We start from the raw sequence: 25568 nt of genomic DNA on the forward strand, positions 1-25568 counted from the left end.
ATTTTTGTTTCATCTTCAAGAAATATAGACAGATTCCTCTCCTGAAGAAAAAAAGTGTCTAAATTGGAGATTATTCTTCTGTAAGTGTCAAATATCATCACTTGATAAAACCTGAAATGTAGGTCTTTGAAATTTCCCCTGTCAATTAATTTTAAATTTTCCTAGCTCTCAAAAGACTTGCCTCAAGATACCAAAGGGGCAAAGCTTAGGACTGCAGTTAGAAAATTTCAATTATTCTTTAGTCTGATATAATTCCTTCTATATTACAAAATGTCTTTGCCATCACACTTCTGATTTTTGCACCCATAAAAACTTGTACCAATATACCATGAGAAAAGCTGTTACCCTGATCTGGAAGGAATTCAGGTTGCTGTTATAAGTCTCTGATTTTTTCCTCATTTTCTGTTCCTATATCACAAAAAGCAATGAGAATTCCAGTTAGAACAGTAAAGGGCATTTGAGTTGGAAGAAATAGGCCTGGTAGGGAAAAACATGAAAACCACCCTTGTGAGAAACTGGTAAATGACTTTTTTTTTATCCTGTTGTGTTGCTTTGTCTTGGATGGTACTTCATATTTTGTTTTTTTCTGTGTCTGTAGTTAGAGATTGGGGCTGCCTAGGCAAATATGTAATAAGTAGCAATGTCTCTGGATATACATAAAATTAATCTCATCCAAGTGCAAGTTTTTCAGCCTCAGAGACAATGGCAACTCAGTTGCTGTAAAACAAATAGAATTGGAATAATCAAAAGAGAAGAGATGAGCAAAGATTGTGCATTTTTCATCTGTGATTAAACATAGCCTATGACATTGTTAAACATTTTTGCAACAGCTGTTGTATTTTTAATAGCTGGTCAGATTTCCTCTTTTTCAGAATCATACAAAAATATAAATGTCTAAGCTCAAGGAGCACCTATCTCAATTCCTGACCTTACCCTGAGCACTTGGCTTGGTGATCCTATAAAAATTTCCCACTTCACAGCATTTTTTTTTTCTTTCTCAACAGGTGTCTTCACAGGCCACCTTTTATTTCTGATATTTGCCCAAAGTAACTCTTAGGCACATGGCAGCAAAACTTTTGCAATAAATTTCAGGTTTGGTAGTGAAACACTGATAACTATTTCAGGTTTTCCTTCTTTTTTTTTTTTTTTTTTTTTTCCTTTTAAATGAACAGAAAATTCAAAACAGACGGAATCTCAACAGCAACTTTGTACTTCTGTCACAACAGAGGGGACTGGCTTAGGAATCATGAGGTTTTCAGTTGATCCCTTTGCCTCAGACTTCTTGCTTGTTCTGAGGGAGTGGAAAGAGATGAGAGTGGTCAACTGTCCATCTTAAAAGATACCTGGGTTTAGAGATTTCTGTGTTAGGAACCACATAGAATAACAGTACCCTCAACAAAACTCAACACTGTTCCCAAATAGATGTGTCAGGTTAAACAAGTGCAGTGTTAAATTTGCTGCCCTGCAAGTTAACTTGGTAATATTTCTGTGCCATGAGAACCAGAGGAAGGTTGTAAAAATGTGGTAATTTTTATAAACATAGTGTAGCTGAGGGCACATGATGATATTGAGAAAATAAACTTCCAGTTCTTCCTAGGAATTGTGGGAGGATCTCTAAATCTGCATGGCTAAGGACTTGCGTGGCTTTTGTAATCATGTCAGTCACATTCATACAGTAATGGGTTTTTATGACCTTTGGTTCTATTGATAACATGTGTTGCAACTTGTGAGTTTAATTTTTTGTATGCCAGTATTTTCACAGTGATTGAAGATAATTATAAAAGATGACTAACAAAATTTTGAGACCTCTTAAAATTACAGCTGCTGTTAATTCTGTGTCATAGGGATGAAGCTACACATCAGAACACATTTATTAGCCACTTACAAGGCAGTTGCCATTTGGAATGAACAATGGGCTAATTCCTCCCATTTGTTACATTTGTGTAATGCTGACTGCATAAATAAGAGCAGGCAGTGCTTATTTCTGCAGCTCCCTGGAGGAAACTCAGAGAGCCCCTAGCTATTCCTTTTCTGTGACTATTATAGTGAAGGAACAACTGCTTCATCTGCAAAAACCAGCAATGTAAAAAGACACCTCTATCCATTTCTTCACTGAAAATTATAAAAATAAATTGCCACAGATAAGCTAACAGAGAAAGTCCACATTTAAGAAAACTATTTGTGCTGCAGTATATGCCTGCCTACATAATGAGTCCTGCTTTAAACATATTGAACTTTGTAAATTATTTGAGTCCATTTCAGAGATAGCATTCCAAATACAGATGTAGAAAACTAATGAAAAATAGCATTATAATAAATAACCTCAGTGAATGATTAAGTAATACAGCCAATTGTTGCCATATGCTGGATCCACCAAGACCCTCTGAGCTGGCAATTTCCATCTCAGATGCACGGACTCCGGTACTATAAAAATCCATATCTCTGCATGGGACTTTCTAGATACCAGTGTGTGATTAAAAACTGAGCACAAAATGCTAGGGTACTGAAGGCTCGTGTGAGTCATTACCCTTTTGATTCACAGCTGATGTCAATTCAAAATGACACAAACCCATATATCCATCAGATAAATAAAGATTTATAGCTGATGGTAGATACATAGGGGGTTGGTGTAATTTAAGAATTAAATATATTTTTTCAGTTCTTTCCTCTGCAGACTGAGAAATTTCCCTCTTCTCTTTCATAATAAAGCATGTGTAAGCAGAGAAAGGAATTTAGCTGGTTTGTCATTTTTTAGACAGCATACATACGTTTCTGGTCTCTCTGGGCTACTCCACTGAGTTCAGCTTGGCAGCTTAGCAGGTGCCATGCAGAAGGCTGTGGTTAACATCTTCACATTTATGCTTTGATAGGCTTAATTAATGCTTGAACTGTACCTACGATTATTCATACTTGCTTTTCGTCAGGCCTGCCACTTGACATTTTCCAGTCATTTCCTCCCAGTGTATGATGTAGCTCTCTAGTAAAACAGAACAAGTTTTATTTATGAAATCAACTACCTGGGAGCAAAGTTTTGAGTTCCAAAAGACTTTTAATTCTATGTCTCATTTTTCTATTTGTGTTTGACAGTTGCGTGTGAATGTAGAGTGATTAACCAGTGGTAGTTAAAAGTGCCTCTTGGAATTTGTCTGATCCGTCACTTTCTCACAAGAAGCTTAGAAAATTCAAGGACAAGGTTAAATAAATTACAGTAGAAGTCCTGTATTTAATTACTTAATGGTTGGGCTTGCTGATCAGAAAGGTCTTTTCCAACCTAAATGATGCTATGATTCAAGTATATCTGTCACAAATGAGAAGGAAAATCCTAAACTACCCTTTAAGAATTCTTAAGTCATCAGTTCCTTCCCTGGAAGGTGGGGTTACACAGATGATTTTGAGATTTTCTTTCATGCTGGATTTTTAATTTTGATTTATGACACTCTTATGTGTAAAACTGTATTATCCATACAGCTCCCAGATGACTAATCCTATGTGGGAGCTAAAGTGCATTGTTAATCTGGCTGAGGTCAAGAGGTGTAAAATTTTGTTGTAGAAACTTGTTCCTGAATTACTAGACAAGGTGGTTGGATTCTATGATTTCCAGAAAGTGCAGGGGAAAGTTTTTCCTTGAACCGCTTCTGCTTCCCTCTGCAGTCAGTCTTCAGATTCCATTTAAGAGAGAGGTGATAGGAGGAGAGGAACATGTGGAGCAGTCAGTCACCTGAACTGGCTCTTCTTTACAAAGTTGAGTGAGGAACTACTTCCCTACTGGGAATCAAATCACTCTCTGATGCACCTCTACTGGGCCCCACACTGGACAGCATCATTCAGTAATCACACAAAAATTATTTGGCTAGTTGTTAAGTTTAGTAGGGTTCTCAGCTTTATGGTTTTGCATTCCTTTTTCAAGGCCAGGAGTTAACTGGTAGATCAAAGCCTTTAAGTACTTTTTCCTCCTTTATGGGGATCTTGAGATGGGCATATTAGTACACATTAGTGTAACTTCGCCTCTTGAACCACAGGGAAAATTCTAGGCTTTTTCTTGGACTGTTCTTACTTTCGTTTTTTCACCTTTCTAGCTGTGCCTGTGAAATCAAGATTAGTTAAAGACATTTCTGAAAGCAAACATAGTTGTCTGAAAGGATGGATGTATACAAGCAGTATGGAATGTCAGTTGGAAGGTTTTTCTGTAACTGTCAGATACAGATAAAAAATCACCCTCAGAAAATGGTTTTGAGATTTTTGTTGTTGTTGTTTTTATTTTGTTAGTTCCATCTCCCTGCCCACCCAGTTTGGATTTAGGTAAAGCAGTTAAGATTTATTATTTCTGCTCGTATTGAGAAAGTGCTATCAAGTACTGACAATCTAACAGAGAACTATTAAGTTAAGAAATCTTTTTAGATTATTTTATACATTTTCATGGTGGCTGCTCCCAGTGTAAATGAAAGGAATTTAGCCCTTTGCTGCTTTGACTCATGAAAAACCATCATATGAGTGAGCACTCAGGCGTTTGATGTAGAAATCGATTTCTTTCTGCATTGATATTCTAATGAAAATAAACTGCTGCTGGAAGGTTGAAATTCTAGCAAGTGAATAAGCCTAGGGAAAATTTGGAAATTTTCAGAAGTTACACTATTTATCTGTAACAGTTCTTCATTTTATAGATCAATTACAGCTAAGGTAAGCCAAATTTTAAGGGTAGATTCTTCTACTCCTCAGTACACAGACTTTTGTGGAAACAGGAGTTGTATCACTATACTGGACTTAAGCTTATACTCAATGTTTTGGTTCAGCAGTATTAGATATGTACACTGAGGTTGTGGATTCCAGCAATTGGAATTATCTTACTTTGCTACTTGCAGTTAGTTTTCACAGGTTGATATTAATAATGGTACAGTTTTCTATGGGTGAGAGAGAACACTGAAAGAAGGTACTCCAAAAGAACCAAGAGTAGCATACAGCAGTTCAGTAACTTTTGTTATGCATAATGTAGTATTTACATTCCTAGTCATTGAGAAAGTGCAACTGTAGCTTCCTTTTTTTAATAGGCAAAAGGCACGAGTCAGACCTGTGGTTTTCATTCAGGTACTCTGACTGATTAGCCAGTCTCCAAAGAGAAAATTACCTCAACATTTCCACTTCCAGCTGTGTGGATCAATTATCCCGATTTTTTTCTAATTCACTTTGAATATTAGGTCTTCGCCCTTAGGGTATGTTAAGTATAATATGGTTTTGCCATCACATCCAAATTTTTTTCTCCCTAGATGGGAATGCAAAGAACCACTTTTTTTTTTTTTTTCTTTATGCTGTCACCAGCTTTTGCCAAAATCCTTTTATAGTCTTGAAAACCAGTTATGTCAGAAGAAAGTAGTGAATATTTTTTTATTTGGAGGTATTCATGTGCGGATCCATAAAATGTAAGAGAATAGTCTGGAGAGTTTAAGATTAAATTAAATAATGAGTTTGATAAATGCTTGGAGATTTTAAGTTGTTACACTGAACTATATTCTGCCTTTGGATTTACCTGTTCAGCTCTGGTGAACTTCAGTTTAACTTGCATAATTTGACTGAAACTAGGAAATAGCTGAGAGTATGGTTCAGAAAGGCACAGGTATAACACACTTGGATTTTCAAGTTTTCTTGGCTGGGGGGTAACCCATATTCTATTGTAGGTCAGATTTCAGTAACTTTTGCTTCCTTGGTTAAATGTTTATTGGTTGAATTTGCTTGTTTCTGTGCAGCAGTTGTCAAGGAAGGAAGAAAGATTTCTCTGTGTGCAATGAGGCTGTACTTGCAGTTTAAAGGGAATTTAGAATCAAAGTAGTCCAGTGTTTTGTGTGACAGGCCATTAGAACTGAGGTCTTAGATTGATGGCACAGGGTGTTAAGATGGTAAGTGAGGTACTGTGCAGTTCCCAGTTAATATAACTAATAAAAGCATAGGCTTGGAAATAAAGCTGCTGTATGCCTGTCTGAGCACTTCACAGGCTTAATGATTTTGTTTTCGAAGTCAAAGTAATAGAAGTTCCTTATGGAAACTGATGGTGATGTGTGTGAAATTTCTTTTTTCAAGAACCAGACATAATCTTTTCCTGAAGTCCAAATTATTTTCTTTGCTACATCCCTCTTTCCTTGTTAAACTGGGGAAATTGAACAGGTGGTGAATCATTAAAAATATATATAGGGAAATGTGTCAGGAAGAAAGAGTGAAAAAATCTGTATTGCATCCCTGAATTCTGCTTTATTTCTGTGATTGAAACCCACACTATTTAAGTGTGCTTCCTATATTTTTTTCCATGATGCTTTATGCTTTTTGAGAATTTACTGATTCTGAATTATTTTGGAGGTGGCATAGTTGGCTACAGCACCAAACATTAACAAGTGATTTAGATATAATATAATTAGAACAACTGGAATGTTTTTACATTAGCTGCATGTATATTTGTGTCTTTGAAGTCTCATAGGTAAATGCCAGAAGTATCTGAATAGACTTGCATGTAGGGAATTTTATGTTCCAGTATTTGACCACATATGGCAGCCCATAGCTGAAAGCACTTGCTTGGCAGTTTTAAGTTTTAATGTAGTGTATCTGAACAAGCTTCTTTTCCTTATCCTGGAATTCTTCAAACAAACCTTTATTCAACCTCATGATAGTTGAAAGAGATTGGGGTTTTATCCTTGGTGTGTTTATTCTTAAATGCTTCAGTACCTTGGCTCTTATTTTTGTTCTCTTTTAAGCCCTTTGTTGTCACTATGCTCTTTTATGGAGATGTATTCACTCTGGTTGATGTACTTCATTGCAACTCAAATAAGCAGTATCTATGGCAGCTGTATTTTTTCTTAATTCCCTGGGGGACAAATTCAGAATATTTGCCTCTATAGGCAGATAAAAGGAGCATGATGGTAGGATTCTTTGGTCCTAATGGGGCAAAAATTGTTTTATGTTCCTGCTCATGAGTTTGTCAATCTTCAAAAGCCAATGTTTCCACTGAGGCAAGGTGAAAAAATTTATCTCTGAAGGTTACATCCATATGGTACTGTGTTATGTACCCACTAAATTTTTATTTTTCCTTAACAGACCTTATTCCCCCTAAAAAGAAAATATTTATAGGTGCCAAAAAACAGGTTGACTGAAAGAAGTGAAACAGATTTTTTTTTTCACATTCTCTAAAGCCATCAAAACACAGGTAATAAGAAAGATTGTTCTTTAAGAGGGCCTCAGTGAGCAAATGGATTTGCTTCCATGGTGGTGTGAGGAGACACATTCTTCAGAATTATTCCAGAAGAACAAAAATCTAATTCATCAAAGTCATCATGCCACAGCTGTTACAACAATCTATCTCCTACTGAATGCGAGCCAGCTAATTTTTGAGAAGTGACATTTTTCACAGTTTATTGTTTTCTCATCAACATGGCACCAACCACATCAAATACAATCACCCACTGATGTTGGCATTGATGAATTAGCCTTGTGCTTTCTATTTACAGATACAGAAGTTTCAATTTCTTTGGGTGAAAAGAGAAGTTTTAGGTAGAATGTAGAGTTTTCTTTCTGGTCTGTGTGAATGTTTTCCATGTTCAAGTACTTGTTAAGCTGTGCTGGAATTCAGTAGCATAACTGAGCATTTTTACAGAAACACAAAGAGATCTGCAAAACTTCACCAGACTTTTTCAATGGATTGTGGATGGGTGAAGCATTTTAGCTCCATTCATTACCATAACTTGAACTATATTGCTCTTACTCTTTCTGAGGTCAACAGTTGTGTCCCTCTGCAGTAATTTGTCATACAGATATGACTGTACAAATGTAGTAGATGCTGGTAAGAGCTGTAGGCTACAAGGAGGAAAACTGTCTGGAAATAATCTTCTAGCTAGTCTGATGTGTGAAGACAACTGAGGTACTCCACGGTTTGGAATTCACACTCATACAGGGCCCTTTTTAAAATATATATTTGCAACATATACAGTGTTGACCATGATAAACAGAAGCATGTCCACCCACAGTGTTTGAGAAGAGAAAGTTCCTTCCAACCTGGATCTGTCCAGTTCTTTCTCATGATTCTTTTACGTATGAATTTCAGTAGCAAGAGCAGCCATAGTGCTGAGATACTCAAAAAATGCATCTGCACCATGAGAAACTTCCTTTTAGATCTCCTGCATAAACTATAACAATAAAAATTATCTTGGCAATTATTTTTCATCTGTGAAACAAGCTTTTGTAAAGCTGTGACTATAATTTTTCTAGCACAGAACTCTTTGTACTCCCTTATTGTTACCATATGCGGAGCTTTTTTGCAGTTCAGCCACTCCCTGAATAGCCAAACTCTGAACAATTTCTTTTGTTCCTTAACTTGCTTACTTCTAGACATAACCCGTCCATCTTAAAATTGCAAAGGAGCTATTAGGAGTATTCAGACTGCAAGTAGGACTCTCAGCTAAAAGTCTTGCAATGTAAAGCAATGTTGCTTCAAGAAAATTTTGGAAATGGTACCTGGCACTTTTGGTTTACTTTGGAATATTTAAAACTGTTCCTCATCTTCCATTTTATTCCATTATTGATAATTTTCATAATCTAATTTAGGTTAATATGGACACTAAAGCCACTTCATGAAATTCATGGCTTCAGGTCACCTGTCCATTTGTTTCCTTAAATTCAAATGCCTAAAAAGTATTGAAAAACACAAACATTTTCTTTTATTTCACAAGATCAGCAAAATATGTTAGCTGCCACTTTTGCTCAGCAGATAACTATTAACATTGGCATGTTGCTTTACATGTGCATGCTGAATATTTCTCTGCACTAAAGGCAGTGCACTTTACATGTGGATTAAAATATAAATTTGAATAACTTCTGGTTATGTTCAGGAACTGAAGTCTCAATATTTAGGTTAGGTTAAACTTTAAACTAGGTTTAGGCATGGTGTAACTTCTCTGGTTGATGGAGCCTTGGTGCTGCAAGTAATCACTCTCCAGGTTTTATCAGGATGTGGCTTCCAGGACTCTCCTGTGCTTCCACACTATGCTTTGAGAAACTTGTTGGTTTGATAAAGGTGATCTTGTAGGATTTTTTTTTATGAGAGAGTTTATACATGGCTTGAAAACAAGTGAGAGATGGCTAGGATTACAGGATAATTCTGTCAAAGGAATTAAGAAACCATGAGAATGAAATCAGTGAGGTGTTTTCTGGAGTGTTTGTAGTTCAGCTCTTGAATGATTAATTTTACACCAGTGTTTTAAATGAGTCTAGGAAAAACAAGGTGTTTCTGAAGGCTGAATGTGATCAAGTCTCTAGTAGTTAAGATGGGGATACATGAGTTTCTGGTCAAAAAAATCAAGCAGCCTAACAGCACTGTCGATTTTGTTTTTAAAGAAACCCACTTCATTTAAACGTCTACATCTCTAGCTCAGAACACAGTTATACTTTGCAATCTCCAGGTGATGATCCATCTAGCTGAATTTTATGTCTCAGGTAGTAACAGATACAAATTGCTTGAAGGAAGAGTTCTGGAAACTCTGAAATTGGCTTTTTTGAAAGAGCCTTGTAGTGCTTTATTTGTCATTGTCAGTAATTTTTCTTTTTTCAATAAAGGGATTTTAGAGAGGCTCAGCTCATCTTTCTTGTACTCTTTTAGTTTGTTCTTTTTCAGTAGATTTTCTCCTGCCCGTGACTTTTTTTTTGTTTGGTTGGAGTTTATTTCAGTAATATCCTGAGTGTTGGCCAGAGAGACTTGTTGCAGGTTGGTTTAGTGCACTTTTCCCACACATGGAGCAAGTGACTTCTGTACCTGGACTGTTGTCTCCCACTAATCCTAACAGTAATCATTTTCAGTAATTGAAAAAGAACCAATAATATTTCATCAATAGAAGAGATTTAGCTTGTTGATGATCTTAACTGTGCTCATTGTTTGCATAGCTCTAAAGCAAAATTTCACTAAAAAGGGATTTCATCAGACTTGCTAGAAATTATATATCCTTCCTAGGAATACTATATTAAATCTAATAAAGTCATCCTTGGTAAACTTGTAATTAAACAAAGGGAAAAAAGAAAGAAATAAATAATTTAAAAAATAATTAATAATTTTAATAGTATCATAATGAGGAAACCTGACAGTGGTGGGTTTTTTGACTTCTATCAATCTAAACTGAAATAGGTGTTTTGAAAAGGCAATGTGTCATCTTTCACCTCACCAGAGCTTACTTGGGATGATGAGTAAACCTGCAGCTTGAGACATTTTCTTTTTTTTTTTCTCTCTTCCACGTAGTTATTTTTAAGCTTTGGCATAGTAACTGGCATGCAGCTCATAAAGCTGCTGTGAAGCTGATGCTTTCTCCTGCATCTCCAATTATCTGTGTATTAACATGAGAGATTTTCAAGCACCTGCAAGTAACAAGCTAACAGTTGCATTTATAGTAGATTGTTTATAAATGTGAAAATACATCAGTCACATAATTTTGTCAGTATGAGTTTCTAATTTCTGAAAAAACCAAACCAATAAAAAAAAAATCAAACAAAAACCCCCCTTTCTTTATACTAGGTGTGGTTTTTTCCTTATAAAGAAGGAATAATATCTGTTTTCTGTTTATTATTTGTCCTGGTTCACAACTCAGTGCTCTGATGAATATTCCTTAATCAAAAAAGATCACTGAAGTATGAGTGGAGAAGTTAAGAGTAAAAAGATAATCCATACCTTTTTCTTTTTCTTTGCTTAGAGGATTCTTTTATCAGACAGTAAATTTCCACATATGATATCTTTTGTTATCTTTCCAATGAGAAATTTCTGAAGAAATTATTATCACATTAAATCTGCTTTAAGTAGTAACATTTGCCATCTATTTGACAAAAACTCTCCAAAGATTTCTGATGCCCTTGCTTGCATAGTCATTTTCTAACAAGACACTTAAAATATTTACCTGCAGAGCAATAAAAAGAAAAAAAGATATTGCTTAAATGGAAAACAACTGATTTTGTGAAGCACTGAAAATGCTTTCCTCTGAGAGACATTCTCCTTTCAGTATTCTTGAGGAGTGAAAACTACTGTGTGCAAAACCAGCCTGAGATGCCACTCATGCTCTCCTACCTCTCATGTGTTGTCTCCATCCGTAATAGGGTTACTAGACAGGTAGTTAGGTGATAAGTTAAGAGTTGGGCACTATTTTGAAAAAAGGAAATTTACTGTACAAACAACTTCAGAGGATTCTGGAGGTAAGAAAAAAAAAAAGGTGCATGTTATAGTGTAAGTAAATAGTGTAATGGTTTTTATACCCAGCTGGCAACTCAGCATCCACATAGCCCCTCACTCAAACTCCCCTGGTGGGATGGGGGAGAGATTTGGAAGGCTAAAAGTGAGTAAACTCATAGGTTGAGGTAAGGACATTTTAATAGTTAAAGCAAGACAAGGGATTAACTCATTGCTTCCCATGGCAGGCAGGCATTCTGCCATCTCCAGGAGAGCACAGCTCCATCACACCTAGTAGTTAACTGGGAAGACAAAGGCATCACTGAATGTAAGCTTCCTTCCTTTTTCTACCTCCAGCTTTATACGCTGAGCACGATGCACTGTGGTATGGAATGTCCCTGGCATCAGTTGGGATCAGCTGTCCCAGCTGTGTCCCCTCCCAACTCCTTGTGCAGCCCCAGTCCCCTCTCTGTTGGGGTGGGCTGAGAGGTTGAAAAGGCCTTGGTGCTGCATAAGCACTGCTCAGCACTCACTGACACATCTCTGTTATCAACACGGTTTGCAGCAGAAATGCAGAACACAGCCCCACATGCTGCAAAGAAATTTAACTCTTTTCCAGCAAAACCTGCTGCATCCAGCCATAGCATACATTTAAAAGTGGTAGTGGAAACCTAGAGGGAAAATGCACAGTCCAGAAGAACCACTTTTAATACCATCTGTACTATTTACAGTAACTGAAAAAATATTTAGTGTACATTTGTTGTCTAAACCTATTCATCCATTTCTTCATGATTCATTGTCTTGTCTAGTTTTCTAAACTGCACTACAGGGATTACGTTAGGGAAGACCATGTATTTGGTTCATCTTGACAAAAATTACTTGCTAATCAGCAGTAGCAATTATGTTATAGAAAGTAGTTCGATCTACATAGCATGGCTCTGAAGACATTCAGGTTTAAGTGAAAGACAGACTATGGCTTGAATTCTTTCTCTAAAAATTAATGAAAAATTTTAAATATCCTTATCTCAGGAAAATTACTTGGAATTTCAGTGCAATCTAGTAATGAATGTCAGTAAGTATTGTCATCTATAGGAGTTTTCTCAGTGCTTCCTGAAGCAACATAATGTACTATTTCAGCTCATCTTTGTCATCTAGACTGTATTTTTTGTGGAGTTTCTAATATTTGCTGTTTTTTAAAAAGTGCTTTATCTCTCTTTCTAATGCTAGAAAGAAGTAATTGAGGAAAGAAGTAAATTACCATGTTTGGCTGTTAAAGAGTCAGTATTTTTATAATGAAGGAATAGTATTCTGTTTCACAGTCTTTTTTTCTTCTGGAAGGCAGTATGTCTCAAGACAGTTTTGCTTTCTTCCTGTATTCTACAAAGCAAATCCCAGAAGACATTTTGAGATGTCAGACCAAATAGCCCTGATAAAAATGGAGTCATGGGAGAAATTCCCATTATTTTCCATTCCTGTAGAGAAACAGATGCTTCTCTACAGTCTGCTGGGAATTTCTGAGTCTTCTTTCAGAGGCTCTTTGAGATGCTACATACAGTCCTTTAATTCAAGTACAGGACCTATGTAGCATGGATAAAGAGTAGACAAAAAATCCAGTTGTAGTTTTAAAACACTTGTCATTGTAAAGGAGCACAAATAGTATTTTTTTCCTATGATAATGAAACATTCCTTAAAAACAGTGCTTATATTCACAATACAAGCACTAATACAGGTGCAAGAGCTGTTGAATGGTGCCTGTAAGCCAGTTTAACTCCGTAATCTTCCTTCTACAGTACTTGCATAATCATTTTCTGCATTCATTCATCATAAGAATAATTAAATCTTTTGGGCTAAGTTTACAGCAGACCTAACAGTTAAACTTATCTGCTGTCCCACAAAGCCCTTTTGGGGAATTTTATATACTTACTATGACCTTGCTGTTGAGTGTTTTAGCTGGTAATATCTCTAGCTTGTTTTCAAGAAGTTATTCGTAGCCAGAGTTTGGCTCAGCCTTTATTTCTGTACTTGCAGCAGGTGTATGTAAATATCACTTGGTAAATATCCTGTAGTACCCACTGCTAGAAAAAATCTGGGATAAGTAATAAGTTGGAAATGCCTTAATTTTTGGGGTGTATAGAACCATATTTAGAAATTTGCTAAATAATTATGAGAAAAATAGTTAGTGTTATATGTGTGCTGCATGTGTGGAATCAAGAAGCACAGAGGAAACATAATAATAAAAGCTCTACCATTTTAATCCACTGGATAGTGTTGCTTTCTTCTTCCTTGCTACCAGGAAAGTACTGTCCAGAGATAACATCTGAAAGATAGTGTAGGTCGTCCCAACAGTCACAAATTTCCCTAGGATGTCAGCATATAAATAAGGTGGTGGTCATGCAGACAGCCAGGATACTGATGACCCGTTTTACACTCTCAGCATGTCACCCACTCATGATGTGACAGGAAACCACAGCGAGGGCTGGCAGGAAAGTGAGGTAAGGCATTTCATTCCCACAGGGCTTCCCAGACACACTAACTTGTTATTGGATCTGACAAGTAGGTTACTGCATGGGCTTCTTACAAAGCCAATACTGTACCAAAAATAATGAGTTTGACAATGTGTGCATCCAACTGATGGCCCTGTTCATGTGAAGTATGTCTGGAATTTTTGGCATAGTCCAGGATCTAGGGTGGAAGAAGACAGATACTTAGGGAACTCACTAGATGATAGGGCAGCAGTTTTTCATAGTGCTTATTGTTTACTTGATAGCTTGTTGAACTAGCTCAGTATATGTCTACCTATATGTAGTACATATTATTATTTATTAGTGATAGTTGAGAAGGTATGAGTATACACTCCTGGATGAAGTCACGAGAATCCCTGCAGACCTGATTTAGACTAAACTTTTACACTGATTGTTAGCTCACAAGCCAAAGTAGTGCTTAGGAAGGGGGCTAAATGCAGCAAGGATGAAAAAGATCAAAACCAGCAAATGTTACATGCTCAGCAGCAGTGATCCAAATCTAGCAGTGAGAGCAGTCAGCCCTCAGGGGCTGTATGCTTAGAGGGGCAGACTGAAGCTCCAGGGAGAAAGTCTGGATGCATTTAAGAGAAAGCTTCTCTTCAGCAAACACAAAGCAGTGTCTCATTTGCATAGGGCAAATACCTGGGAGCTCATGATTTCCGCTTAAAACATTAATTTAAGGGCAGAAAAACTGCCGTACTCTGCCTGGTCTTATTTCATTGCCAGTGAAAGTTAACCTGCTCATTGTCAGAAAACATAGCAAATAAACATCACATTTAAAATTAATCCAACTTTCTTTAGCCCTCTTCTCTCTCCTCTGATCACATAAACAGGCAGTTGCTACAAGACCGATTACTCAGTTTCAGCAGTATACATCCACTTTAAATCCTTTGTATAATTTGGATTCATATAACTGCAACCAACTTCTGGATTCTTAAGAAAGTAACTTATGAAGTACTAGTGAGGAAAATTCCCTGTTTCCCAAGGGAAAAAAGACAAAGTGGGGTAAGGTACAGGACTTCTCAGAGAAGATGTATGTGGAAATCTTTAGTATCCCTGCAAATGGCATGAGCTAAAGTTTCTTATTTACAATAATTTCTGTAATGTTAATTTAAATACAAATTGGTTATGAGATTTTATGTTGCAACCACATAAATAAATAGGCTAAGTAAGTAGCTGTTTTCTGTTATTTAAAGAAATAACAGAAATAAAATAATAAAGCAAGATGCATTATTTCATATGTTTGGTTATGTTGAACCACTGTGATTTGCCAGACCAACAATTCCTTCATTGCATGTTGAACCTGTCTTTTGTTAAACATCAGCTATTGCCTGGCTATTTCTCACCATGCTGTTTTTATCAATTCTGTCTTAGGTCTGCTTCTTTTGTTGTTTCTTTTCTGTGCCTTCATTCTCAAAATGTATTGCATTTAGCTGCTGACACAGTTACTCATCTTCTAAAGTCCACAGTATTCCCTAAGTCTTTTTTTGCCCCCTCATCTTCAGTGTTTCTCTGATTTAACTGTTCCATTTTGTTTTGACTTTTGATTATCCCAGGGTCCGATTGGTATGGATGGAAAGCTGGTAGGTGATTTGTTCAAAACCAGTGTAATTTAGGTCTTTCACGTATTCCCCTCTTTGCTTTTTAAAATTACGTATGCCGAAATGTATATTAGTCAAATACTGGCTTCCTTCAGCATACCTTAACCTAGCAGTAGCAATCCAGTAGCATGGATTTTTAATAGGTTGCTGAAAAGCCACTTCAATATTTTTTGCCTGTGCAGGGAAATGGAGGTCAGTCCTGCTTCTCCTATTCACTTATCATTTTCTGTCTGAATTAGATTGGAAGGCAGATGTTCCTCCTTGGGTGCTCTGTCCAAGGGTAATTTTGTGGTGCCTTTCAAACAGCAGGATACCACTTCTGACTACATTTCTGCGACTCTTCCTTCTTTCACAAATTCTTAATTTTTGTGTTTTAATTTCTGTGCCTGAATTGTGTTGGCTGATTAAATCTGAACAGCCTCGTGTACCATAATAAATGCATTTGTGTGATATTCCAGATATTCGTTAGGGGTATGCTGCTTGAATTAAGTTCTAAATAACATTTAATTTTATACAATGCATTTGTTGATGCATTTTTACTTGTGTGTATATTTGTATAGCTTTAGGTTTAGATATATGAGCCTGAAAGTTTATGTTCCCAGCTCCTTAGAGATTAACACTGTGGCAAAGGTGTGAAAATCCAGTTTTGGCACTTTCTCTTGCTGTTCCTTTTGCTCCCTCTCTTTTCTCCCTTCCCAGGGCACCCCTTTTTACTGATACTCTGGATACCTATTTTCTTTTCTATACTTTTACTTACTACAAGCTCCATTTCTTTTGCAAGCTCAGCTTGTTACCTTGCAGTGTCAGCTTTCATTTTCTCCTCTTTCTCTGCTTTTTGAGATTTCTTTGTACTTTTAAGTAACTTGTTTGTAAAATTTGCAACATGCAGTCAATTAGCTTTTTCTTTATTCTCTTTTAGGGGATTGATAACTTACTTCTTGACTTTAGTTACACCATAGATATTTTCTTTCTGTTTGAATATAATTTATATATCAGCAGCTAATATTAGGTTCAATTGCTAGGAGGGGATTAATTGACAACAGTAGAAGACCTTCCATCATGGCAATTAGAATAGGTTGCCAAATCCCTTTGTTTGCCTCAAAATAGTTTATTCAGCTAGTTAAATAGGAATATAGAAAGGGGAAATGTTCTGAAAATTGAAACGATGAGATATTATGCAGCTATACTCACTGTAATAATTTAGATTAAAAAAAAAAAAAAGGCATTATTCAGTTGGGATACTCAAGTACATGAGCAATAATCCGGGGTTCAAAGTAGCAACCACCAAAATCCACCTAATCAGTAAGTGGTGGTGGGACTGATCCCTAAACGCCTGCAAAGACAGCAATTAGTTGGTAGCTAGAATCAATGAATCAATTTTAGAGTATATAACAGATTTCATTAGACAAAAATCATAGTAATGCTGACTTTTCAGTCTTGAACAGTATTTTCTCCTTGTTGGTTATCTAAAATATAGAGAAAGACTTACAGCTAAAACATTTTAATCCACAAGCAGCAGGAACTGGGGGCAATTTATGCAGCAGTGAACCAGACTGATTTCAGCAGTCCTGAGGCCATTTTGGGAACACAAGCAGATAAATCAAGATTGAGCTTGCTCCAATGAGCTATAATATCAGATTGAATTCATGTTTAGAGAGTTTTTTAATGAACACCCAAGTAACTTAATGAGCTTTATTCCTGACCCTTTCACAACATGCAAAAATGCGAGATGGCAAAATTAACAGCCCCTTTTTTGTGTCCCACACTTTGAATTGCTGTTGTGTGACAATAACCCTTTACAATTAAGAATGTCAGTGTGTTGTGATGCTTTTCTACCTATACCTTTGTTAGAAGAGCTGATGAGTTCCATAATTCAGTGCCTGCTCCACCCTCTGGGTAGTGTCGCTTCCTGGATCACTTTTGAGAAGGGAAAATTCTACTGTAACTGCAGTGGCTAGTAGGGCAAGGAGTGGATAAGATTACACAGAAATATTGAAGGATTAGGAACCATTGTAAAAACTGGAAAATAATTACCTTCAATAATGCAAATTTCCTTCCATGCTGTAGGAGCTAATAGCAGAGGGGTTAAAATCATCCTGGTTTTGAGTACTTTTGTATTCAGCATCTGCATTTATAGCTAAATGCAGGATAATTGTAATATTGGCAGCATATATAAACTAAGAGTAATGCAGCAAGTATAGTCCCTGATATCTCATAGAATTTTCTGTCTACTTGAGAGAAAATTGTCCTATAAAAATTCATTTTGCAGCTTTTTCTGTATTGGAGACATGAAAGAAGAGTAATTATAAATGCTCAGTACCAGAAAGGCAAAGTAGTGGTGCTATTGAGAGTAGAAAACACTTTTGTGGGAGCACGATTGCAACCCTCACCTCATATTCAGTTCAGGTTATGTTTCTGTTATGTATATATGTCTCTTGTATCATACATGTAGCATGTACCATGTGGACACTTAGAAATTTCTATGTCTTAGATGAAGGGGAAAAAGTCAGTTTTCAAATCTCATTGTTGAAATATATATGCATGTATTCTGTTCATTTGCTTTCTACTGCTTTAAATCAACTCTTTGTTGAAACATTTTGGTAATTTTAGACCTTCATTTAAGTTTTTGATTTTTAAATTTATATATGTCGGAGACAGCTTTAATCCTTTGGTCAAAATATATTGCAACTTTAGATATTCTCGTGAGCAAACGTTTTCTGAATTTTATGTATAAAGTTTGCAGGCACAGACCTCAGTTTAGGTAATTTATACAATTTTATTGTACTGGCAATCAGGAACAATTTTATTGTTCCTGATGATTTTAAGATCAGGTATAACATAAAATAGCTTAAAACCTGCTGTGAGGGGAAGATTGAGGTAATATATGAGTGCTGAGGAGTCTCAGTCATATTCATTAACCCAGCATGATGTGTAACTTCACAGAGCTCACCAACTCAGAACGTTTTAGCTAATACTTGAACTGCTAACCTCAGCCAGTAAGTTTGGGTTTTTTTTATATTCTCTATGGTGCAGTTTTGTTCTAAGAACAAATAGAAAACTGCAGCATCCCCAACAAGGAATACTTTATGCTGCATTCAGTGTAAAGATTAGATAGCCACAATAATTCTGTATTTTACTATTATTTCTCTGTAATGTGATTCCATATATTTAAAAAATATTTTAAAAGCTTTGTGTGAATTTAAATACCATTTTATTGTGGTTTTTAATTGGCACAAGAAATTTTATTAGTTACTATAAAAAACATTTCTTTATTTGCTTTTCATGTTGATAATGGTTCCCAGTTGAAATGTTTCCACCTCCCACCACATCTAAAATTGCCCAGAATCACAGGATGGTTGAAGCTGGAAGCTGGAACTGGTTACACCAGTTGACCTTGGAGGTCGTCTCGTGTAACTCTCTGCTCAAGTAGAGCTATCTCGAGCAGCTTGCCCAGGATCATGTCTAGATGTTTTTTGAGTGTCTTCAAGAATGGAAACTCCACAATCTCCCATGGTCCTGTGCTTGGTTAACAGTCAAAAAAAAAGTGTTTCCTGATGTTCAGACAGAAAAATTTCAACTCTCTGTAAAACTACCTTACAGCTGAAGTGGTTTTATAAGATTTAAAAGAACTCTCCATGCTCAGTTTCTGTCAACAAAAGGAAACATAGTTTCAGTTTAAGTGAACTATTATTTTAATTATCATAAAACACCAGAGGCTAAGCTAGCCCTAGGCATTTAAAGGAATTCTCTCTAAGGAGAAATATGTAATTATTTTTCTCTGTCCTTACAGTGTGAGCTGATTGTCTGGGTCATGTTGTTTATAGTCACAGCTACTGTACTGTTTGCTAAAATAATTTTTCTTCATGCAAATAATTTCTGTTAAGCACAGTAAAATAATTCATGACTTTCACCAGTTTTTCTGGTCTAAGGAAATCAGGGATAGGAATTCTGCTCTGTAAGGGCTTGCAGCAAGAAGAAATACAGTTCTGCATTGTGCAAAGGGTGCCTCTCCACTTGTCTAGGGGTGATCTAAGGGGGATGTTGATTAATAAGAGAGACTAAATATATCAGCTGTCTTCGTGGATTGACTGACAAAAGCTCATTTCAGGCCTTCCACAATTGCTGTTTTAAATACTGGGTTTATACTTGCTTAAAAGTGCGGCGCCTGTAGCAATGGCAAAAAGACTACTGTTTGTCCAGCAGTGTGTTCCTCCAGTTTTGAGACTTTGTTCTTTCAATAAGCAGTAACAATACATAATTAGCATTTCCTTAAAGCATGGAGGTGAGCCATAATAGAAAAATAAAAGAGGAAAAAACCCATAATACCTGCTCTGAATCAGCTCAGCAATTCTGGCTCCTTTCTTGCTTGAGAACTGTCAATTAGGTTTTCCTATCATTTCCAAATCATTAAGAATATCTAAAATAAGAAGTTTCTCAAATGCACTTTTGATATGTTTCTGTATTTTATTTCTAAAATCAGTTAGTTGCAAGAAAGTTCATCAGCTTGAATTAAAACACCCAAATTCAGTATCAACCAACTTAAGAGTCCAAAATCTGACTTCAATGCAGTCACTGTATGTTTTGTTCTCCTTATTAGAGAGCACCGTAACTATTTTCAACTATTCATTTTAGTTCATCCTTGTCATAACTTTCCATAACCTTTTGTTTTTCTTGTTTTTTTTTCAGGGTCAGCCTGGTCCTCAAGTAAGTGCCATCTTATTTTCTTATATAAGTAACAGTTAAATACAGGGCCCACTGAGCTCAAGTTGTCTACAAAGTATTTTACTATATTTTTTGATCCTACTGTAGTAAGATAGAAACTGGTAACCATTGCATAATTCTGTAAGAAAAATACTTCCCTAGAGAGAAATATGCCCCCACATATGGCTAAGTTCCCTCAGCTGTCTGACCAGATGGTGGGGTTAACAACATAATACTGAATAGAGCAAATCTCCTAACTATGGCTTGAAACTTTGCCACCAGACTTTAAAGCAAGATAAAATAACTTAGCAAATGTGTAGCAAATGTAATACTTCAACTGCTTATTAATCACATACTAATAATGTTGCTATAATCCAGGCACCCCTCAGTTATTTTAAATATTGCACTGCTAGCTATTTTGATTAATTAGATACACTGCTTTGAATTAGTTCTGCTTTATTTAAGAATAGTAGAACTTTGTCCTGTGAGCTGTAATTGAAGACGTAGAAATCTAAGGATGTAACTTCAGTTCTAAGGAAGAAAAAGACCATCAGAAAGGAAACATTACATATAGCAAAAATTAAATGTGAATTATTTGAGTGCTATAAAAATATGGAAGAGCAAGGAAATACAAAAAAAAAAAAAAATTACCAATCCGGTACCAATGCCATACTTAGTGGAATCAGTTGAGAAACTCAGGCTTTTTGTATGCTCCATATGCTTTGTGGGAAATAAGCTTGGTGTGTGGAACTGTCTTAGCACAATTCAGTTGCCCAAACCAGGTTTTCTGTGAGGGCCTTTTATATTTCAGAATCATAATTGAAAGTTAAAGCTTTACCACCTTATTGAATGCCAATTTTTTTTTAGTTAAGATTTTCATTATGAGAAGCGAGCATTTATTTTAGATTGTTTAGTTTCTGAACATAATCTTCTGTTGAAAGACAGATTGATTTACAAACCCTCAAACCACTTGACCTGAATGCACAGTGTCTTTGCAGTGCCAGGCTCTGTTTAACAGAACTGTGTAAGAAATCCATATGATGCTGGAGATAACCACTGCCCATGGCACTTATATTTCACAATAGGCTCTTGATGTGTAGGCTATACAGAGAGGCATCTTCAGCCTCTGTGCTGCTGGGGATTGGTTAAGAGAGACTGTAATTCTGTCTGGCACTGTAGCTCTGAACAAGCTCTGTTGAGGACCTGAGGCTGGTTCTTGAGCCTATGGGCTGCCCTCTAGTTGATGTTAACTTGTGCTGCCACCCGTGGCCTTTCCTTCTGGGTTTGGAGCCCCACCTCCCACATTGCAGTTGCCTAATGCTTGTAAACAGCTGCTCAGTCTTCCAAGCTCATATCTCTACATGAAGTGCCCTGGGATAGCTGTAGGCAAGGAACCACCAGGGAGATGGCAGCGTGCAGTGCTGTTTCAAGGGCAGAAAGGCAGAGAAATCTCATCACGGGTGTAAGAGAAGTGAGGTGCAAACCAAAGAAAAAGCCCTCTAAAAATGTTCCCCATGTTTAAAGAGAGAGTTCTTACATGTTAACTTCAGTAATTCCTCCCAGTGGAAATGTTCACCTCTGGGTCATCACCATTGTCCTCAGCAGCATGTACCATTATCATTAACAATGCCTTTCCCTTCTTTTCAGCTCAAGATGCTCTTATTGTGTCAGGAGGATATGTGTGTACGCAGTAATTTCGACTGGCTGATTGAGTCCAGGAATAATTCTTTTGGGAGCACTGGTAGGGAAGACATAAGGGCATGAAACAGAGTTGTGTTCAGCTTTACATTAGGATTCCTAAACCCAGAAGCTTGTGTTGTGTAGGTGTTGACCTACGAGGTGTCTACGTACTCCTGGCAGTCAGTGAAGGTGAAGTCAATACTCAGTGCACCTAGAAACCTGTCCAGCTCATGGTGAACTCCTTGGGCTCAGTTACACTGTCTGCATTCAGGCATTTGTTGCTGTGTGAATTGATCCAGCGTATCCGGCCTCAGCCGCTGGCTGGTTTATGTACTCGGGCTGGAGTCTGTGTTGGGCTGTGGTTGTAGCTGTCAGTCACAGGCAGCTGTCTTGGATACCTAGGGAATCTCTCACATGACACTAGCTGTGCACATTCATGCCTCCTCATTCCCGATTCTGACTGTAGGCAGCTACTGAATCAGATAACCACTCTGCTGAATTGCCTTCTAGCCAGTGTTGACATCTACGAGTCCCAGGCAACTACATAGAGGCTGTACATTTAGAAGTTTATCCCAGAATTTCTTCCCATACAGATAAAATAAATCAAAACCCCTTGGCATGTCATTAAGTAATGCAGAAATTCCAGCCTATTATGATTTTTAACAGTTTCCCTGGTCTTAACTGTGTCTGTGAGAAATTCAAAATTTAAAGTATTGATCAGTTGGGTTAGTAAGTAAAGGCTTCCTGGCTTCAAAGAACAAAATTGCTATGCTGATTGGAGAAGCACTTAGAAAGTTTCTGGTGTTCTAGCCATGGAAGTCCATGCTAAGGTCAGGGATAAATTCTAATCATTTCTATACTCACTGTTTTATTAACCCCCATTCTTTTTCACTCTGGTTTTATAAAGTACATATTATATTCACCTAACACACACCTAATTACTGGGCACATCCTCCTATCATTTTAATTTTTTTTACTGCTTATTTTCTTCAAAAACAGATGACAAAATATAATATTGCTTCACATTTCCCCATTTTAAATAACAAGAAGCTTTATTACAACTTACAGGCATGATTTTTTTTCTTTCAGTAAAAACTTATGGGTCTGTTGTATTTCTCTGAAAAGTAAAGATCACAATAAAAAAAACATAAAGAATTTCTAGCCTAAGCTTTTAAAAAAATCAAGTCCCTTCTTATGATTTTGGTTTTCCTGCTAAAAAGAAATACCATGTAAATTGTGTTCTTCTGTTGAAGAGCAAGTAATAAACTATTTAACATTTTTGCTGAAATTAAATTCTGACTCTTGAATGACCCAAAAAAAAAAAAATCAGCTTTTTATTCTCTGGAATATAAATATATATTTAGATTAGCTTGAACCAGAAAGGGTTTTTCTCCCAGTAAATCTATACAACCAAATTCTGCCCATAGTTTCTCTTTTTTAAATAATGGAAGTATTCCTGCTTGTCAGACAACAAAGTTTAGCTTCTAGTCTCACATTAATTGTGTAAGAAATGTACTATCTGGGTAAAGAGAGAAGGCTGGCTATTTTAAACTTTTTTTGTTGTTTAGAGGTAAGGCTCATGTAAACACTAGAAGCCATGCTTTTAATACTATGGTGAAGAAAAACAAAACAACCCTTTAAAGAAATGTTGCTGAACTAAAACTATTAAAACTGTAAGTGTGGGGTAGAGTGGTGTTTTGGTGTGACTTGGTCTCAGCCAGGCAACTTTTTCCTTCTTTGGGGCAGTATGCTCTCCCTGGCCTATCTCTAGCACAACATTCTTTGTGTCTCATGTCAGTAGGCATGAGCACTCTCTGTGTGGGACTTTGACATACAGCAGCCTCACAGATGCTTCTCCTTTCCCTTTGGTGGCTGTCCAAGTCTGCATTAGAAATGAAAAAAGTGTTAATGATTGATATTTGTTTTCATGAGATTCTTGTTTTGCTTTGTGTGACACGTCCACGGACGTGATGTTGTAGCAGCCTGAAATTTCCCAGTGCCTGGTGCGCGATAAAGAGTTTCCATAGCGATTGTGGTGACAAATGTACGTGTGTCTTTTTTTCACCATCAAGCATCAGGGTCTGTGACTAGAGTATTTTTAATTTTTGATGACAGAGATTCTGATTAATGGTTAAACTGGCTATTACTGGTTTGTGCTGTCAACAGTGCTGGTGGGGACCATTTTAACTTTTAGTTTTCTGGGTTTTGTCAAAGGTCAGAGAAACACAGCAGGTCACAGGCCCTCGTTTTGAGTGGGTTTGGAAGGCAGCAGTCTAGGGAAGATATTTATCACTTCCTAGAGAACACTGTGATGGTACAGAGACTCCTAGATCTTAGAAAAGAGTATCTGACAGTAGGAAGGATGGGAAAGGGATTGTATAAACAAAGTGTATTTTAATTCCTGTTGAGCTTCCCTTTCAGTTTTGGTAGTCTTGGGTTCTGCATTCCATCTGCATTCCACAACCTGTTAAATATTGCTCTCAGTGCATGCCATTCAGTAGTGGGACAGTTGATAACATCACGTAATTGTGTGTTTTTATGGCTTTTTAAGCTATGGGCAAGGTACGTAATTTCCTATTGACCGGTGCAGCAGAGTGGTCACTATCTGTCAGATTGTTAGAGTTGGACATGTTTGTTTTTTCTGATCATCATGAATTGAGGTGTAAACTCCACATTCCTTTTTTTCTGGCAGTTTCCTCTCATGAATGCCCCAAAATTCTTTACTTGCATGGAGAGTGGAGGAAGGAGGCAAGAAATACACTTATGAAGGACAAAATCAGCTGAAGTCTGAAGCAATATTTCACTTTCAGATACACAGTGCAGTAAAGTTACTGCTCCTGGGAGAAACCCAGTGGTTGTACCCAGGCCATCAGCTGTTCTCACTGCTAAGAATGATCTTGTGGGGTATTTCTCCTAGAAACTCATACCCTATGTTCCTTTTAAACTTCTGAGGAGCTGTATTACTCAAACTGATTATACAAATGCTAGTCTGCTATTGAGTTACAAGTTGCAGGTCAGATTTTGCTGTCAAACTTTGACAATTAGTTTATTAACATTAGGTAGCAGACATGTAGAAGTCTGTTTCTTACTTTCTTTGTACGAATAACAAAGATAAATTCTTGATGCCTTTGCTGCTAATAACAATTTACTGCAAATTATGAGATCAGAAATGAATCTGAGGGCATCACATATATAAACACACTCATACCGAGTTTCATATGTGTTTAAGCAGGCAGAACTTCAGTTGCCATTCTCCTTTCTTAAATGGTAATAGCATTTGTGAACACCATTGAAATTGTGTGAGCTTTTTAGGGAACAGCCCATATTGATTTGTGAACAAGAAGAAATAAATGCCATTTTCATGGCTTTTCGTTTTATGTTAATTGCTGGATGGAACCACATCAGAGATTGTTAAGAGGAAAAATCATGCTCAAAACTTCATTTACTGTATGCATAAGTGTTTATGACACAAAAGAAGCCAGAAATGTGTCTTCTCAGAAGGCGATTGTGCATTTAATTGTTTTTAAGTATGATGCTTTCTCAGCTTCATATGTAATAAAATGGAAGTTAATTTTGTTAAAAGGCATTGACAACAACAATGAGCTCTTTCAAATATCAAACACTTCAGTTTCCCCTGGTAGACTTATGCACATGTGTAAACCAGAAGAGCTATGAATATTAAATGGTTTTCTTGGCTAAGCATGTAGAGTGGGGGAGTATTAGTGCAAGTAAGAGGATTCTTTGCTTTGTAAATAAGAGAGCACAGAATTGGAGATTTAGGGGAAAATTGTTCTGAGCTATCTGTTGTGCCAAGAGTAAGGAAACACCATACATAATTTAAAAAGGCAGAGAGGAGTAAAAGTCCCATGCATCAACAAACAAAATTATTTT

At 36.7% G+C, this 25568-nt stretch overlaps 1 protein-coding gene across 17 annotated transcripts in view; it reads left to right on the plus strand.

Annotated features, from left to right (window-relative positions):
- COL25A1 (collagen type XXV alpha 1 chain) overlaps window positions 1-25568 on the plus strand; it is a 291232-nt gene that overhangs the window by 157850 nt on the left and 107814 nt on the right. For 3 of the 17 annotated variants that reach the window (XM_085578985.1, XM_085578984.1, XM_085578988.1), the window contains exons 1-2: window positions 15166-15278; window positions 19983-20000. In XM_085578985.1, coding sequence (XP_085435111.1) covers window positions 15264-15278; window positions 19983-20000 — 33 coding nt within the window. In that variant the 5' untranslated portion in view covers window positions 15166-15263. Of the gene's footprint in view, window positions 1-15160; window positions 15279-19982; window positions 20001-25568 lie in introns of those variants that run through there. The other 14 variants (XM_085578981.1, XM_085578986.1, XM_085578979.1 and 11 more) reach the window with 8 other exon arrangements.

The sequence above is a fragment of the Lonchura striata genome, chromosome 4 (genome assembly GCF_050655825.1).
Source record: "Lonchura striata isolate lonStrDom1 chromosome 4, ASM5065582v1, whole genome shotgun sequence".
NCBI classification, from domain to species: Eukaryota; Metazoa; Chordata; class Aves; order Passeriformes; family Estrildidae; genus Lonchura; species Lonchura striata.